The following is an 18,798-nucleotide window of genomic DNA, read 5'->3' on the forward strand; positions in this document are numbered from 1 at the left end:
ATTACCGTTTTGTTCAGCGTTCCAGAAATGCGCGGTATTTTACTTTAAGGAAGCATCGTGAGAAGATTTAAGGATAGTTTATCCCTGGTGCATTTTGGGAGTTCTCTCACAGTAATGTACGAGTAAGCACTGCATCCCAGTGCTGGTGTATTACAAACAATTGTTTCCTTTACGGCACACGGTGGTTTCCTTCGCTAAAGCCAGGCGTACCGACACACATAAATAGTTAACACATAGTATTAACGTCTGCGTATGTTGTGGATGGGATGTTTGATTGCTAGCGTGCTGCAAATTGCAAGGAAGTTTAAAGCTTAAAATGTAATCAGCTTTGACATACAGGATAATCAAAACACTTGCTGCCATCTTAGCCAGCCTGCCACCCTAGGGAGCAGGGGTAGCAGCTTCTTCCTGGAGTCAGCTTAAAGGCAGAAAGGTGGCCCCTGGGTATGCAAAGCTAGAAGGTTGTGGAGCAAATACACACCCCGACTAAATGGGGAAATCAGCTCTCTTTTAATTAGTTGCCTTGAGTTGGGCTAAGTGAGGACTCCCACTATCTAGGTGTGCTTAAAGAAAGGCTGGGGAGTGCACTGGTGCTGGAAGAGTGGGACGGTGGCTGCGCCTTCTCCCCTGTCTACTGTCTTCATGCACGTACATCATTGCTGTTGCACTGTCCCAGAAGCACACGTGGATCCTTCCATGTAATTCACCCTGCTATTATTTAAGTTGCATGTTGTTGGTGCTTTAAAGAAGTGGTTGTGTAGCATTGCCCCTTCCAGACAGCTGTGTGGTTTGTTCCAACACTGATCTCATGTATGGTGAGGACATCCTCCTCTCACCTGAGCTGCTCTCTGCTTGGCACCACTCTGACAAGGGCAAGCAGGGGGAAGTCCTTCCTCTGCCTTTGTATTGCAGCATCCTGTTTACAGGTCGGGCTCCCAGCCCTCTTTTCCTGATGCACTTGCTTTTCCTCTGTGGAGCCGGATGGAGGAGGAGGAAACCTCTGTGTGAGGCGTAGGGCTTGTTCATGCAGGGAGGGGAATTCCTGATGCACTGAGCCCGTCTGGTGGTATTTAAATAGAATGGGGTGAAATCTTCACAGTCAAACAAACGAACAAAAAAAAAGAAAAAAAAAAGGAGAAAGAAATAATACTCCATATTAATTAACAAATAATACTCCTAATAAACTAACAGATTTTTCCATGTACTGTAGTTGTTGTGTTTTGGATGAAGACCAGTTTGTCTTAGGAGGAAGTTTTTCACACAGAGGGTGGTGATGCACTGGAACAGGTTGCCCAAGGAGGCTGTGGATGCCCCATCCCTGGAGGCATTCAAGGCCAGGCTGGATGTGGCTCTGGGCAGCCTGGTCTGGTGGTTGGCAACCCTGCACATAGCAGGGGGTTGGAACCAGATGATCATTGTGGTCCTTTTCAACCCAGGCCATCCTGTGATTCTGTGATCCTTCACTTAGCTTTTGTACTACTGTAAACTTAGAGAAGTATGGGCCTATTTGAGGCAATCTCAATAAAAAGAATTTTGCTGGCACGAACCTGGGATTTGTTTATTAAGTATGATGTTGATATAAATTCAACTTTTTAAAAGGTACTTGTAAAGAAGAAAAAAGAGCATAACTTATGCACATGTTGTATTAAACATGCATTTTTTGTTTTTGTTTTTTCCAAAGGATGAAGAAGAAGAAATTAAACTGGAGATTAATATGCTTAAGAAATATTCTCATCATAGAAATATTGCAACGTATTATGGTGCTTTCATTAAGAAGAGTCCTCCAGGACATGACGACCAACTGTGGGTAAGCAGATGTTTCTCAAGCATGTTCATAAGCCTTTCTCTTTTGGAAATCATTTGAGGATGATAGAAATATCATTATGGAAAGACCGCCTAATAGAATTTGGTGCTTGCTTGAGCAGATAGGGAATTGAATAACGTAGGCTAATGTGATGGCTGAACTAAGATTTGCTATTAGCAGTGTATTTGCTCTTTAAGTAATTTTTTTTTTTCCCATCTCAAAAGTGGATAGTAACATGTTTTGTGGGAACAAGGCAGATGAGCTGAGCAGTAGGAATGCGTGGCTGCACAAGTAAAGCTGCTACCCATTTCTCATCCCATCTCATCTGTTCCCTCTAGAGAACTGAAGTTTGGGTTTGAAATGGCAGCATACAGACACAAGTACACGCTCTTGCCTCCCATAAATAAGTGGGAATTATAGATTAAGATGTGTTGCAATGGTGTGGTCAGCTTGATTCCTTCAGCACTGGATGTGCTCTTACTTCTGCTACTGCTAATGCATTTTGCACAGCTGAGCATATCCAGATTCCCAGTATTAAGTTACAGTGATTAAATCAGTCCTTGAAAATGTGGTAACTAATGTGAGACGTATTCCATGTTTGTCTGACACACACTGGAGACATTTGTTTTGGATCCACTTTCAAGGCAGAGAGGTAAAATAAATGATATTCTGTGCTTCACGAGGCTTTCCCAAATCAGTGCTGCAGCGTGATTATTTTACTTTGCTAGACAGCTGGAAACTGTGTTTAATGCTGGTTGCATGCTGGTATTTCTTTTGCAGCTTGTTATGGAGTTTTGTGGAGCAGGCTCTATCACAGACCTTGTGAAGAACACGAAAGGGAATACTCTGAAAGAAGACTGGATAGCATACATCTCCAGAGAGATTCTCAGGGTAAGGAAAATAGCTCACTGCACTCAGAAACGTGGAAGCAATCTTGCGGATGTAACTTAACTTGTGGTTCTGCAAGAAACTGTTCCTATCAGTCCTGTTAGCCAAGTCATTGTCTGAAGAGCATGTAGGAGTGGATGGATGTCTGCTGTGCATCGTTTAACTTCCACCTCCTACACCGGCAGTGAGGACAAGACTACAAATACTCACACACTGTGTGAGTTGTGCTGTACCGTAAGAGCAGCACTGCGTGAGAAGGCAGCATAAGAACCAGAGTCCTTATCTACTGTACAAGCTAAGAAACAGTGTCCACGTGCCTCTAAGACGCTCTTTTTAGAAGTGTCTCAGAAAGAGGGATGCCACTTAGCAGTTCTTCTAAAACTGAAGCTTTAGCTAATTGCGCCTCATATTTAATTTGCAGTTGGTACAGTTGAAGTGCTTTTTGAATTGGCATGTTTGCCTTGCTAAGTCAGTCTGGTATGATTTTCCTCATGCTTCTTCGTAAAACAAATGGGTTCCTACCCATTCCATTACACAGTGTGTCTATTCACTTGCCTCATCAAAACTGAAGTTCCGAGGGCTTTATGTTAAAGGAAACCACCAGTAGCTCTCACATAAATCAATGCCGCTGTTGTCTGTATTGCACATTGACTCTGTCTTGGTAATATTTTAAAATGATGGAGACATGATTGTGGTCTCTTGCTCAAACTCCAGCTGCTAGGAGAGAGTTTGGCTGTTGAAGTTTGGGCTGGCACATTTTAAGTTGTTTACTAGAAGGAATAAAAGTCACCATTGTGAATACCTGCTGATGGTTATATTTCCTGTCAAGCGGATAGCATGCTTTAGTGTGAGGAAAACTAACTGCTGTATTACAGAGTACCAGTCTTGTGCTTGACTTGAGTACAACTGTGCAACCCTGGAGGTAATGCATACTAGGTTGCCTTCATCTTCTTAAGGTGGTAGGATCATGCTTGCTGAGAAGGTGAAACAAGGTTGTACTTCAGAAAAACGTTGCAGCTGTTCTCTCACTCTTGTGAGACGTTTGTAAAAGGGGCCTTAATTGTTTACTAGCAGGAACTGGATTATCTGGAAAAAAGGAATGCAAAATTCACATTGCAAACAGGCATTGCAAAACCTGATTTGACGTTGAATTTGTCACTGATGAAAGAGAGAGCTTGTTTAACAAAAAGTTGAACGAGTTAAAGTGCCAAAGATTTGTGCAGGTTGAGATGCAGGTGAGAGCCTCCTGAATGCATCCCTATGCGGTCAGAGGGACCTCAGAGAACTTACCTGGGAAATGCAGGAGGGTCAAACTGTTGCCCCTTGGTCACATCCTAACCCATCAAGAGCCTGAATGTATTTTTTCCAGTAAGATCAGATTGTACTCTAGAGAGAACATATGATTCATATGATTATCTTCCTGGCTGAGGCAGCATCGCATAAGGCTTTGAAAAGTATCCTGTGCAAAGCCATAGAAAAGCCTACATTCTTGCAACAATTAAGGCCACGCTTAGTGTTAAGAGCCAGTGAATGGTACCAAGGACATGAACCGTTCATTTTGTTACCTTGTAACATGTGCAGGGAGGAGCTGTGGATTATGTATATTTTTTGTCCTGCTCATTAAGTGTTTTAAAAAAAAAGAAAATAGCCCAATGGTTATGTAGGCAAACTGATAAATGATCACTTAATGAAGAACATGTGTTAGAAAATATTTCTCTCCAGCAAGCACTACTCTCTTAACCTTTTGCAGCTGTAAAGGTTCTATTGCTTTATTTTTCATAAAACATTAGAAGTCTGTGAGGGCAGTGCAAACAGGCAAGATGATCCCACCGGAGACTGCAGTTTTCCAAGCAGAGTGCAGAGGAGAAACCAAAATACAAGCAGTTGCTAAGAGGGTTGCCTATTGTTTTACCAATTACATTAGGGAGTAGAATGCAACATATGTCTTCTCCGACCCTCCCTCCACATGGCTAACGCTTTGGGGCATGAATCCAGGTGCTGTCTCAACAAAAAGCACCGTATGCCAGGAGGTTTTGTTTCCTTTGGAAAGTACAATGCTCGCTTTTCTGTTTTGGTTTTTTTGTTGTTTTTCTTTCCTTTATTTTTTTTCTTAAGGAACAATTATCTGCCTTCATATTTATGGAAGATAGGTCAAGATAGATAAGAGAACCCCTCTCCATCTTTGCAAAAGCACTTTTTTTTTGCCATCAATATTCCATCACCCTCCAATATAAATGCTAGCCTATTGCCATCCCTCCTCCATCTCAGAAGACATACCTGCATCATGCTGATTCCTCCTTTGTTCTTTCTGCCCCATTCCTGGACTAAATTTCCCTTCCTTTTAAGTGTGATCCAATGTATGTTGGATGTCACCAACTACACTGACACCGCTGTCAATCACAACATAATTGTACTGAGACTTTCTGGTTGCTGAGCTTCCTCCAAGTGACAGCTGAAAAGTGTTTGCACAGTGTAGATGCTGAGCTGTGTGTATGCACAGCATGGATACAACCTGGGGCCTTATTCCCTGCTCAATTATCGAAAGCTGAGCGGGTGGTGTGCTGCTACAAGGCTCCTGTGGATTGCATTGCATGTATCTGCTGAGCACAAAGCCATGCACCAAAGCACGGGCTACAGGCATGGATTGCCTGCTGTTGGATGAAGAGCCTAACTCTGATTGTTATCTGCTTCCTCTCTTTTCCCTACTGCAGGGGCTGGCACATCTTCATGCCCACCATGTGATTCACAGAGATATCAAAGGGCAAAATGTGTTGTTAACAGAGAATGCAGAAGTGAAACTTGGTAAGTAGGCAAGCACAACTGCTTCCTGATTCATCTAGCCTTTGTTGTTTTTCCTGATGTTCCCAAATTAATTTCATTCTTCAAGAGCCCTGTAATGTGTTCTTTCGCATGTACACTCTGCCACTGCTCTCATGTGGATTGAAGCTTCAGACATATTTTCTCCTGCAAGATGTTGCATTTCACTCAGGATCTTCTTACCGGAATTAATGAGTGAATGGTTTTGTGTCTACATCAAGTTTTGCGTGACACAGTTTCATTCTGATTCCCTTCATCCTAGACTCAGGAGGTGATAGGAATCACTCCGGTATTTGGTTTTAATTAAAACTAGCACCTGCTGTTCAGATTCTGGGCACGGCAATGTGACTTGGATGGTGCTCTGGAGGGAGCAGTGGCATGAAGTTCAAAATACATTTCCACCTCTGGCATGCCTGCTGAAAACCATGCTCATTCCATGGCTCTTCTCTCCTTTGCAAGTGGACAGTCTCCTTTTTCTTTCTCTCTAATCTGCCTCTTCCAGTTACTGCACACTTTAACCTCCTGTGTTTGCATCACACTGCATTCACCACCTTTTTTTTGATTAAATATAGAGCCATGCTGAAGGCCTCCCACCCAGCCCACATCCCTTCTGTTTTCCATTACACCTTCCTGCAGCACGAGGCATCGAAAGATGTCCTGGCTGCTGGAAGAGGAAGTTCTCTGGAGAGCTTTCCTCCTTTTGGTCCAAAGTGGAGCACAGTAGCTCCTGAGCCATTGCTCCCACAGAGCTCATCTCTACCACTTTGTGTCACTCGAATGATGGATTCTGTGAAGTTGACAGCCTTCCTAGTGAGACAGTTTTTCTGGTGTGGAAAGGCATATATCACTGTAGTGAATGTGATCCCACCAGTGGAACTGGGAGTGAGGAGAAGTGAAGGGAGGGAAAATCTCCCGCAATGAGATAAATGTCTTTGTTGCATCTCATGTGCAGATGTGCTCAAAGTTATCACCTCCTGAATAATCATCATCTTTCCTTCCTATGATGCATCTGCTCTGTGCATTATGGAGCAGAGAGCAGTTCACTGAGCAACAAATTATTTTTGCTGTCCGGCTTCAGAGCAAAAAAGGTGGACAGCCGAAAAGGAGACTCGTTCACATGTGGTTTTCCCATAGCATGGAAGGTACCATTGGGAAGCCAAGTCTGCCTGTGTAGACAGTCTTGTGCTTAGCTTTACCAGTTAGGAAGGGAATAGTCCTTCCTCAGCCTCCAAGGTGGTTATTTTTTCAGCCATACATTCCCTTCTGGGGAGGTGATGCTTCACAGACAGATTGGAGAGAGGTGAAGAGATCCCGCTGTGTCTCTTCATGGGCTTCTGGCCTGAGCACATTGCAAGTGAAACACAAGGAGTTGGCTTCCTTCGTATGAATCATCATGTTTCTCTTCAGCATGGTCCTCCCACGTGGAATATTCACCTGGTTTTATTTCCAAATCATCATACAAAAGTCGTCACTGCATTTTTTTTCCCTTCTGATTTTATTTTAATCTTTTCCCACTCGCAGTGGATTTTGGTGTGAGCGCTCAGCTGGACAGGACAGTTGGCAGGAGAAACACTTTCATTGGAACTCCATACTGGATGGCTCCAGAAGTTATTGCCTGTGATGAAAATCCAGATGCTACGTATGATTACAGAGTAAGAGAGTCATGTTAACAGAAAAATAATACAGAAATGAATACACAGTAGCTTACCACTGCGTTATGAACATCCATGAATGCCAGCAGTTTTTGTGACTTGTGCTTTGTAAGAGTAATTTTGTTTTGTGTAGGTACATTTTTGCTATGGGTGCACATGGCTCATTGCTATGATTTGTACTATCTTAGCTTCCTAAGGTATCGACTTCAGTGTGTAGTAGGTACTCAGGGAAGGCCAAAAAAGAAAGAAGAGTTTAACTGAAGGTGCTTGTGTTCTCAATTTGTATAATGTTTTTACTATAAACTGTGTTTGAATATGCCCCAGTTACTGTAATAACCCAGAACAATGCATTTTAGGTGTTGCCTTAAATAGATGCACCGTCTGGAGAGCTTGTGAAAGGCAGGAGGAGGTGTTTACACCATGTCTGTTCCTGATTTCTAGATGCATATGCATCTTGATAAAAGATTTAATTACTGCAAAACCATTAATTGGCCTGATGGTATTTGCTTTACCCCTAAGAATATTACATATATGTATTCAGAGTTTAAAATTCTCTAGTCAGAGCATCCTGTAGTCTTAAAGATATTTCTCAGCTTGCTTTAATGAAAGCAGAAAGAAAGAATAAAGAAGAGAAAATAAGTTTTTCTTAAAAGTCTTCACTTAGATTAATGCTATTGTTCAGACTTTTAACCAAGAAAGACAACGAAGAGATTGAAAAAGCAATCATTAGCCTCTTATACTGAATATTAGGGCTGAATATCAACTTGTTGAGACTGATGTGATGTTAGATATTGGTATGTGTAGACTTATTTAAAAAACCAAATGAAACACAGGAGGTTTGATTTGGTGTTTTTATGCCTTTTGAGTAATTGCTCATGTTGATTGTATTTCTCTTGATTTAATCACTTTTTACATCTACATTGAAATAAAAACAGTGCTTTAGATCTTTACAGATGGGATTAGTAGATGATCTAGCAAAGGTGAAGAACACTCTGCTGAAGTCATAGAGCAGCAGTGTGAAAAGGGATTCCTTTCACACCCATGTATTGTTCTTGATGGACCCTGTAGGGGTCCTTTTTAGTTATTTATTTTTTTCTTCCTTTAGAAAATTCATGGTTGAAGCTTCCATAAGACCAGAAGGCTGTGCAGTTTTGCTTAGATTGAAGGTTTGCACCAAGAGAAATGATTTCCCTGCTGAGCTTGAAAGTGAAATTGCCAGACCGTTAGAAGTTCTCTGCTTGTCGTACAGAAGAGCTTGTTTGCTCATCAGTTTTCACTCATGTGTTCAAAATCAGTACTGTTGCCAGAAATGAACACGGCTTTTCATAAGAACAGGTCTTTCATTGGACTGGCTGTAGTCCTTTCAGAAACCTCCTCCACTGTTTTTCCCCATAAGGGATCTCTTGGTTCCATTCCTTGCCTGGACATTTCCAGCTGCATTTGAGCCTCCTGGGTCTCATTCAGGAGCAAGTGCAGTTAGCTTCCAGCCAGGGGCACTCTCCAGAGGTGACGCCTTTTTAGTCCTTTTTTAGTCCTTTTTATTCGTTTTCTTTGTCTTCTACTTGGGGGAACGTCAAGTGTGTATTCTGTGAGTTTATTACAGGGAAGCGTTCGGTCCTTTGTAAACAAGGGAGGAACAAGGAAAAATTATGTTGTTTTGTAGATTTAAGACTTAGGGCAAACGTATTTTTGTTTGTCCTAATGCGAATATATTCATGTGTCATTAGGAAGGATCATTTGCATGCGCTGTGTGAATATGCAGATACGTTCATGTATAAATGTGTACGATATGGCAAGGAACACTTTGTGATACCGCTAAAGAAAAAAGAAGCTTATTATTTAAACAACCTTGTTATTTCCTTACAGCCTCACCTACAGGGCCTCTGCAAGTAGCACTCTTACTGTCTGAATGGGTAAATCCACCTCCTAACATATGGTGTCTGTCTCTCTTTATGCAGAGTGACCTCTGGTCCTGCGGCATTACAGCCATAGAAATGGCAGAAGGAGCTCCCCGTAAGTGATATGTGTGCTTTTCCAGTGGGCTGAATAAAGCTGAAATGTATACTTAAGAGATGCTTGTCGTAATCTAAACCTAGTTTTGAGGTTTCTGAAAGTGTCCTCATGTTATTTCTATTCTCTTTGGTTTAGCCTGCCCTATAAATATAAAATCCCCTAAATAGCAACACTTTTGATATAGTGTTTAAGCACTGCAGCGCAGACTGCAGTAATTTAATTTCTATAGCAGGAATCTTTGGAAGCTAATCAAGCATTGGACTTCCTTCCTATGGGTAGTATACTGTCTTTTGGAAGTATGTCCCAGCTTGTGTATGGTCTGGCCTGGGATACTGGAACCTCAGCTAGGGAGAGGTACAGCGAAGCCTTGAGAAATTTGACCGTAATGAAAAAAGCACCTGTAGCAATCTTTTCTGTGTTGCCTTTCTCTGAGGCTGGGTAAGGGTAACGCTGCTTCTCCTTTTGTTTCATCTCATCAGTGGGCGGTGTTGATCTTCCTTGGAAGTGACATGACTTAAGCTGTAAATCCATCTTCAGCACATAATGTTGAACTTTATTTATTCTTGCTGCTTGAGAGCACTCATGAGTTGATGTTGATTTTTGAGAGAGAAACCTGGAAAAAATCCTTAGTGTAGAGGAAAATATTCTTACCCCACTCCCAGCTTTGGCTCTGGATTTAAAAAAAAACAGCCGGCTAAAGTACTTAAGAGTAAACTACAATATTAATTTCCTTTTAAGTGTAAACAAACGCCACCACCACACAAGAGCCCAGCTTGAAACTTGAAATGACTGCATTGAAATGAAGTATTGACATTTTCCTAGCAGAAAAAAAGCAGTCATTTCATTTGCAGCCTCGGCCAGATCGTTGCTGTTGTTAATGTAAAATTCATAAAATGAAGCATGACATTCTTGTTTGGATTCACGTTGTAGGAGGTCTGATGGTTTGGGTTTGTTTTTTTTTTTCCTTTCTGATGGCAAGTTTGCATGAATGCCCATATGAGAGCTGCTCCCAGGGCACCTCAGCCAGCCCTGTGTTAACAGCATTTGAGCTACCACTTGACCTCCTTTTTGCACTACCTTTTTGTTCAGAGCGTTGAGTTGCCTGGGAGGCTCTCAATTAATAGCTGTTTCAGTGGGTTTTGTAAGCCTGGAATTGGGCAGGGATATTTTTCCATCTTCACACTGAAGCAGAGCTTGGCCTCCTCTTCATGTAAAATCAGAAGAGGGACATTAGGAAAGTAAGCAAAAATCCTGTGTTAATGCTAAGTAGCTCTTGCTTTGAACCCCACTGGTATGTGGGGTCTGCCTCCTGCTCCTCGAGAGGCAACTGAAAAGTCTGCCCTTGAACTTGGTGATCTAGTAAAATCCATGGCCATCCAAGAGCCTTCCCCACCAGCACTGTGGCCTCTTGTCTCAGAAACCTGAATTCCTATCATGTCCATCTGTTTGTCCTTAATTTCTAATGCCTGGAAGACATTACCTCTTCCTGTAGTGATCATTGGAGCTGGAAGTGGTGGTGCAAGGGGTCAACCATTGGAAGATAATCAAAATGGAGGATTTGCTTTCAGTTTCCTTTCTTGGGCAGCCTCCTTTCCTGCTCTGTCATCTCTGCCATAGTACTTTTGCTCCAGAGCAGCAGGAAAGATTGTCCAACAGAAATTCCAGACTCCGATTCCATGCCCTCTGAATTAAGGGAGTTCAGGTTTACAGTGCAGTTCTGCAGGGAATATTTTCTATTTATTTATTTTTTTTCCCTATATTGACAATTCCATGTTTCAAAATCTGCAGGTCTGGGAACATAAAGCTTCAAGTCTTGAGAGGGAAAGTGAGGCATCCTGCTTTAATTGTTTGTGTAATGGGAGAGGAGGGCAATTGAAGAATTTATATATAATAGTAACTGTTTACCTTCCTTTCTGTTATCATTGTCTTTCAGTATTCTCTTGAGCAAAACTGAAGTTAGATATCTTGGAAACAGAGAAGGGCTGTGCACAAATGTTCCCATTGTGGTTGATTCTAAAGGTTAATCTGTGCCTTGATTTCTGGGGCTGCCCTTAGCACGTTGAACTGCAGAATTGTTGTTATTTTGGTCAAATTCCATCTGGCTGGCTTGCTATCTACAATTCCTTCATGTGCAGTGGGGACTGTGGGAATGTCTTTGGGAGCTGAAGCCATGGTATTGACAAAGAGCAACTAAGCAAATGCCTACATGTTCGTGTTTGGTTTTGTTTTCTGTCCTCCAGCACTCTGTGACATGCATCCCATGAGGGCACTCTTTCTGATACCCAGAAACCCTCCGCCACGGTTAAAATCCAAGAAATGGTATGTATACGTTGCCTCTAGTTTGTATCTTCTGTTGTAGCCATGGTATTTTATCTCAGTGCTTACCGTTCTGTTACCGCTTCCACAGAACCATAGGGCACTTCATTACCTAAAATCACTCTGTTGTTGTCTCCCGTGCCATTGAATCAATGCGTAAAATAAAAAGTATGTGTTGTTTGTTTAGTTCTGTTTGTCCCAGAGATATGGTACCAAATTTTGTGAAAATAAGAATGAAGGATGTTTTTTTTTTTCTTTCTCGACAGAGCAGCATCAGTATTAAAGTGACAAATAGAACTGTATTTTAACAAATAAACTCCTGCAGCACTCTTAATAAGCAGTATGTTTTCTCCAGTGTATCAAAACACAGAAGCAGAGCAGCACTATGGTGTACTAGTTGCTAAGTTGAAAGGAGCTATTAAAAGTAATGAAGGCTTTTTGTTGTAATTATTGTAAACGATTGAAATTGAGTGCACACTTCTTGCCAGCTGAGAAGAATCCATTAGTATCGGAGGATTTCCTCACAGTTACTGGTTATGACTGGCATGTATGAAATGAAAATACTCCCTGGAAAGAGGTTTTGTATAGATTGAATGTGATCGCAGGATGCTGCGATCCTGTCAAAATAGTGATTTGCCTGCCTATTCAGAATCGACATAATATGAGCTTGGTTTGCTTGCTGAACTTGGTCTTTGCCTGGGTTGACTTATTTATGCACTTATGCTGTCAGGGTATCCCACTCCCTCTTTCAAATCTGGTTTCTGCATGTGTTAAAGTATTTGTACGAATGTTTCTTGAACCTTTTCATTCCTTTTTATTCAGAGTCATAACATTCTAGGTGTGAGTAATAACAGAAAAAAGTGAAGTTACCTTGAATTCAGCCTCCTACGTGGCACTGGGAAAGTGAAGCAATGGATGGAAACCATTGTTGATTTTGCATTTAGCCGGTTAATAGAAGTATTTGCCACCCAAGCACAGGAGCACCTTGAGAGCACCAAGCAATCAAAAAGTGAATCTGGCCAAAGCCAGGGCTGCTGTGACTCATCTGTTGTTATTTACTGCAGTCAATAATCAGGTTATGAGAAAATAAGCCCAATGGTGAAAAATACAGTTGTGAATATTTTCCTTGCTGGCGTTTTGCAGAGCAGCTTGTTTGGTGACTTCTGTCTGGAGAGATCCTCTTTTGAGAGTTCAGATTAAGTGCAAATTGAGAATGGCAGTGCCCCAGCTTGACAGACTTCCATTCCCTGTCACGTTACACAGTGTGCAGTAGGAACTCAGTTCTGTTTATATCCCTTAAATTGTGCCAGTGAGAATCTGCCCCCAAGTGCTGGTGTTGAATGGACAGCATTGTTCAATATCACGTGTTCTGTGAGAACTGCTTTGTGCGGGTCTTTGGGTAGAAAATAAATAAGCTTGAGCTATTATAGACCCGTTTCAGTGAGCCCAGGTGCCTGTAAAAGCAGCAGCATGCATGGCGCTGCTTGCATTAGTGCAGTGTTGGCAGCAACTCTTGCGGCTTTCCTCATGGCTCGTCTGAAGTAGACATGCCCTTAGATAGCATGGGCAGGTGGAGACACACCAGAGCTGCCCTGCCTGTGCTCCAAGCAAGCTGGATGCAAGCCAGCTCCAGCGCAGAAGTAGCAGAGCTGGGTTTGCATGATTTGCTTTCACTAATATAGCCTGCATTTCAGGGCAATTATGCCTGTGAAAGAGGGCACATTTCTGCAAGGCTGTGCCAAAGCACTGCAGGTATGTTGGCATTGCCCTGTGTCCGCCCAGCCCAGTGTTCAGCTGGAGCACGCTTGGCTCTGTTTTGGAGGCACACTTTCAGACAACATTTTTACCATCTTCTGGGATGTGATGCTCTTCGAGGAAAGGAGTTAGGCCTTGAGGAAGAATGGGAAGAGATGTTTGAGCTGAGTTGCAGCTGTAATCTTGTTTTGTTTTGCTTTCTTTCTCCTTCCTGCTTTCTCAGGTCGAAAAAGTTTTTCAGCTTTATAGAAGGTTGTCTAGTGAAGAATTACATGCAGCGACCTTCTACAGAGCAACTACTGAAACATCCATTTATACGTGACCAACCAAATGAAAGACAAGTCCGAATCCAGCTTAAGGACCATATAGACAGGACCAGGAAGAAGAGAGGAGAGAAAGGTATGCAGCTTCTAAAAGTCCAGTCTTGCAAATTAGTAAGAATAGGTATTTTTGTCTTGCTTTTTGGTCTAAACCCTCACTGCTAGAAAAGCTCAAAAAAAAGCCCCGTACCCCTGAGAGGTTCTTTTTTAATTCATGTCTTGACTCTCAGCGAGTTCTTGAGTTTTGTTCTGTCATTATACAGCGAAAACATCAGGTGCAAGCATCTCATTTTCAGAGAAGTTGTGTTTACTCCCTTATGAACTGCTGCCTCTTCCATTAACAAATATTCAGGAGGATGTTGGCATATATGCCTTTCCCTTTTTTGTTCTGTGGTAGATTCATCTCTGGAATGATGCCATAATTCAAACTCAAGAAGTGATGCATCTTGAGACCTATGAAGCAAATGTCTCAGGCAGCCTATTCTCTTTGTTCTGCTGGTGCCAAGATTCCCCAGCTGTTTAGTCTTATGTGCAGAACTTGGTGTCATTCAGACACTTCATGCCAGAAGTTTACTGCAAAGCACTGTGTTGCTGCTACCTGTGTGGGAAGGTGGGCTTGTGTATGCATGTAAATGAATCCTGGGGTCTGAGATGGACCTTCTCACTTAAGGGATTAGGAGCTGGTTCAGTAAGGCAATGTTTCAAGTCTGCACTATCCTGAAATTAAAGACAAGCACTATCTAGGTCATTGTTTCTTTCCTTTAGATGAGACAGAGTATGAATATAGTGGAAGTGAGGAAGAAGAGGAGGAAGTGCCTGAACAAGAAGGAGAGCCAAGGTAATAATTGCTCTTTGGGGGGTTCTGAGCAGTCCATGCTAAGCGAGTCTAAATGCCCATGACTGTAAATCAAGAGCATGCTACATTTCTGTATTCTATTAAATGCATGCACAAGCCACACAAACCGCCCAAAGGGTTTGAATGCCTCTTCTGTGACTGCTGAAGGTTTTAAAGCTCCCTGTTGTATGGCTTCGAGCCAGAGAGCTCTGGATGGAAGGAGTTTTATGGCAATTGTGATTGGTCAGGGGCTCCAGTATGTCAGAGTTGGTCCATATTTCGCTTGGCCTCCTTTCACGCCTTCCACTGAGAGCGTGTATTTGATGTGCATCCAGTGTCGTTTTGAAAGAAATGAGATTAAAATTTAACATCATTATATATTTTATTAATGTTTCCCTGCTTTGGAAAAGGTATTTAATGGCCCATCAGTTTTTTCTTTTTTTTTTTGTATGAGAGGCCTCAACTTCCTTTTGTTGCAGTTCCATTGTCAATGTGCCTGGAGAGTCAACCCTCCGACGTGATTTCCTGAGGCTGCAGCAGGAAAACAAGGAACGATCCGAAGCCCTTCGGAGACAGCAGCTGCTGCAAGAGCAGCAGCTCCGTGAGCAGGAGGAGTACAAGAGGCAGCTACTGGCAGAGAGACAGAAGCGCATTGAGCAGCAGAAGGAGCAAAGGAGACGGCTGGAAGAGGTAGAGACAGGAGACTGGAGCCTGGGGGCAAGAGCCCCTCTTCCACTTGTGTTTCCCGTACCCATGCCCATATAGAAATTGTTCTCTGCTGTCCCAGAACATCTCAGGAAAGAAAATGTACAAATCCGCTGGCAAATGTAGAACAGAAGATTTAAACCTAAGTTTGCCTACATGAATGTGAGCAGTATTCCAAGGTATTGAATTTCCAGGAGCTCCCGTGAAAGCAAAAGGAGTCAAAGTCTTAGCTGTTTGAAAGTATCTGGGGAAGGCTGGGCCTTAGTCTCTGTTCCAAAGAAGAGGCAACATGTCTAGACTTAGGGTAGCTGCAGAGAACAAGAGACATCATTACTATGCAGATCTATTTTTTTAAACTGGGCAGTGCATCAAAATGATTTTTGGGAGGCCGTGATGTGCTTAGAATTTCACTGGAAAACTTTCTCAAGCAGCTGTGTTTGACACTCATTCATGTTAGGTAGAAACCCATTTTTTCATATACTATTCCCTCACGCATAGTAGCATAATGACTACAAGTGACACAGATTAATGACACAGATTAATAAGTATGATTTAAAAATCAATGCTAAATTTACGACTGTACAAAAATTCTTAATACTTCAATCACACTTTCGTAATAAGGCAAGTATGCAGTTTGCATGTGCAACCTGGAGATTAGGGGAAAAAAATGAACATGTAAAGTATTGCTGCATTGTACTTTTCTGTGTGTTTATATCTACATGGATGGAGTAGTCAATGTGAGCTTCACAGGTAAAAGATTTCAGAACAGCTCTTCAGTCAAATCTGGGCATGAGAGCTGCAGTTAAACCAATCATATGGCTCTGCAGGAAACGCAGGATCAAAATCCAGTTGTCCTTAAATGACCTCTTATTTGAGTCACTGTTTCTACTGTTCACTTAGCAATGGTGAAAAAACTACACCCAGTCTGTTTTTCCAAACCCTGGTAATGCTTAACAAGGAGGCAACCAGTACCAAATGTTAATTTGCATCCTGACTTCAAATTTCATGCCATGTATTTATGTAACAAATTACAGAAAATTCCAAACGGCTTTCCAGGTCACGCTATGCTCCTTATCCCTCCTTTTTAGTGTGCCAGTGAGTTCAGCGCTCTTATAAGAAGGGACTGGTAGCAAACGCTCAGCCACACATAGAGCCAGGAGGAGGGAGAAGGGGGAGATATATAAACTCCATTTCTTCTCTCTTTCTTCCCCACCCTTCTGAGACTGCCAAGATAAACAACATTGCTCATCCAGCTGTTTTTAGACTTTGGCTGTGTAGCAATTTTGCAGGGGGAGCAGATAACAAAAAGGCACTATAAAAAGAAAACAAGGGGCCAATATGACAATATTCTTAAAAAAAATGTGTGTTGTCAGGTGTGGGTGAGAGATACCACATCTGCTCAAAGCTTGAGCTTATTTGGGAGTCAGTAAGTTCTTTTAAATGCCTCTTTAATGTCTGAGGTTCTCTGGGGAGTAGTTCTTTGCTGAGGAGGGGTATTACAATTAAATTACCCAAGCCATTTAACTTTAGTAATCAGTACAAACTTTAAAATCTGGAATTTCATTTTAAAATAAAGGAAATGCAGCTCCTAATAAGGGAAACAAAGCAATATGCCTGTTTGCTGCACAGGGTTGAATGGTATTTGGGAGGCTGCAGAAATCATAAGTTACTGAGCATCTGAAAGAAAAGGCAATTACCTCGAAGTCATGTTTAAAACAGTCTTGCTGCTTCTTAAAATACAAGGCAGAACTAACAACTTCAGCAACCACAAGACATCATGTAATGTAGGTTGATGTATTACTGAATAAGGTTATACAGTAAACCACGTAGAGTTTGAAAGAAAAAAGCTATTACCTTTTATTGAGTCAGTAACCTCTGCCTGGTTCCCTTAAAGTCATTGATATCAATGATGAGCTCTAAAGGTTCCTTTTTACATGTGATATTGTTCTTAAAGTGAATTAAAAATGGGTTCAGAACTTAGGAAAAAAAGCAACAACAAAAGAAAACAAAAAGAAACACCAGCTCACTTAGTTTGTTGGATCATCTGTTGGAAAAAATGCGTGTTCCCCAGTGATTCTTAACAAAGCATCAGCCAAAACAAGCTCTTTAAGATGGGGGAAGGGTAGCAGACGCATATTTAGATAAACATCAGTGTTGTGACACAATTGAAGGCCAAAATACTGAAATGTTGTCACTTTGTCCTTAACTCACCCAGTGTTTGATGAAGCCAGTAAACAATGAGAAGCTTGGTAATGTGAGTTATGATTAACACTGGTTATTGAACCTCTGGATTTGTATCAGTTTTTGGATATTATTACTAAGCGCTGCTTTCTTGTAATTTCTGCTTGCATACAGCAAATGTTTTGGGTATACCTGTTCGACATTCTTTGGAAGGAATTCTATGCTTTAGGTAATCTCCCTGACCTAGTTACTTGTCTCCCTCTTCCTAAATTAAAACTCACGGCTTGTTCTTACAATGCTGACACAGAGCCTAGATGGTTTTGACTAAGACTGGGACAGAAATGATGCTGAAGACACCTACTAAAAACTGTAATTCTCATCAGTGTAAGAGAAAAAGATTGCTTTGTAAATGGTATAAACGTGACTTTTAAAAGTCTCTGTTGCAGGAACCTTATCACTTATATATTAGAAGGTGGAAATTACGCATAGTCTAAGTGCGGGAAATAACTTGAAACATTTTGAGAAGAGGATTGCTCTTCTTCCTCCTCACCCCACTTCATAATGCGCATGAAGCGTCATTGCATAAATATCAGCTATATGACAAATGAGTACTTGGATGGTTAAAACAAGAAACCTGAATTGTACTAGGCTGTTCTAACAGGTGTCTATGCTTCTGTTCATCAATATGGAGATACCAGTGCTCAGTGTGATGCACACGGAAAGGCACTGGAGTTTGTACTTTGCAGAACTGAGTTTGCTTTGATAAATTCAGAATTAGCTGTTCTGAGTCCCGTTCTGTGTGGACCTCTACGGGTACAGATAACCAGATAAAATGGTATGCCTACTTATGAGAACCTAAGGTGGATGGTCTTGGGGTGTTAGGATGTAGCTCCAGTAGAAACAGATTTGTGAAGCTTGGTAATTAGAGTGCTAAGGACCCAAAGACTTCACTACCAGTGTTTGAAGACAAGAGGAATTGCTTTGGATTAGCTGAGGTCTAGACTGACTGCCTGTTTGTGGTTGGAGCACATTTGCCCTTTTAATTTCATCCAAAAGGAGTGGTTGGCACTGAGACCTCTTTAAAATATGAAACAAAACCTAGTAAGAGGAGACGATTGGATGATTCACTTCAAAAGAGCACTCCTGATTTGAACTAAGATGCTAATGTACTTAATACCCGCAGGTGATTTTTGCCATAGCTTTGTTTCTTTTACATAAGAGGAGATTATTCATATCTACTTCATTTGAATTGCCTGCACTTTGGACTGATACTGAGTAAGAAGTTCTACATCTAGCTTATCTGTTGTGTGAGCAAAGCAAAAGTCCCTCTATCAATCTAATAAGCCTCTTCCTAAGCTGATACCAGCCTTCCCAATTCTCTGTGGAATAAATTATTAACATATATATTTCTCAGCCTTTACCTGAGAATAAGGCAGTGTAATAATATTCTATGAATATTAAATTAGGAGGTCTATATACACCTTAGGCATTTCATAGTATGAACTGGGTCCT

General features: G+C 41.6%; 1 protein-coding gene across 9 annotated transcripts in view; it reads left to right on the forward strand.

The window, feature by feature from the left end:
- MAP4K4 (mitogen-activated protein kinase kinase kinase kinase 4) overlaps positions 1-18,798 on the forward strand; it is a 143,998-nt gene that overhangs the window by 84,569 nt on the left and 40,631 nt on the right. For all 9 annotated transcript variants that reach the window (XM_072337787.1, XM_072337831.1, XM_072337806.1 and 6 more), the window contains exons 4-12: positions 1,682-1,807; positions 2,585-2,695; positions 5,404-5,494; positions 7,031-7,161; positions 9,120-9,174; positions 11,415-11,493; positions 13,469-13,644; positions 14,331-14,403; positions 14,880-15,090. In XM_072337787.1, coding sequence (XP_072193888.1) covers positions 1,682-1,807; positions 2,585-2,695; positions 5,404-5,494; positions 7,031-7,161; positions 9,120-9,174; positions 11,415-11,493; positions 13,469-13,644; positions 14,331-14,403; positions 14,880-15,090 — 1,053 coding nt within the window. The remainder of the gene's footprint in view (positions 1-1,681; positions 1,808-2,584; positions 2,696-5,403; positions 5,495-7,030; positions 7,162-9,119; positions 9,175-11,414; positions 11,494-13,468; positions 13,645-14,330; positions 14,404-14,879; positions 15,091-18,798) is intronic.

This window comes from Excalfactoria chinensis, chromosome 1, assembly GCF_039878825.1.
Source record: "Excalfactoria chinensis isolate bCotChi1 chromosome 1, bCotChi1.hap2, whole genome shotgun sequence".
NCBI lineage: Eukaryota > Metazoa > Chordata > Aves > Galliformes > Phasianidae > Excalfactoria > Excalfactoria chinensis.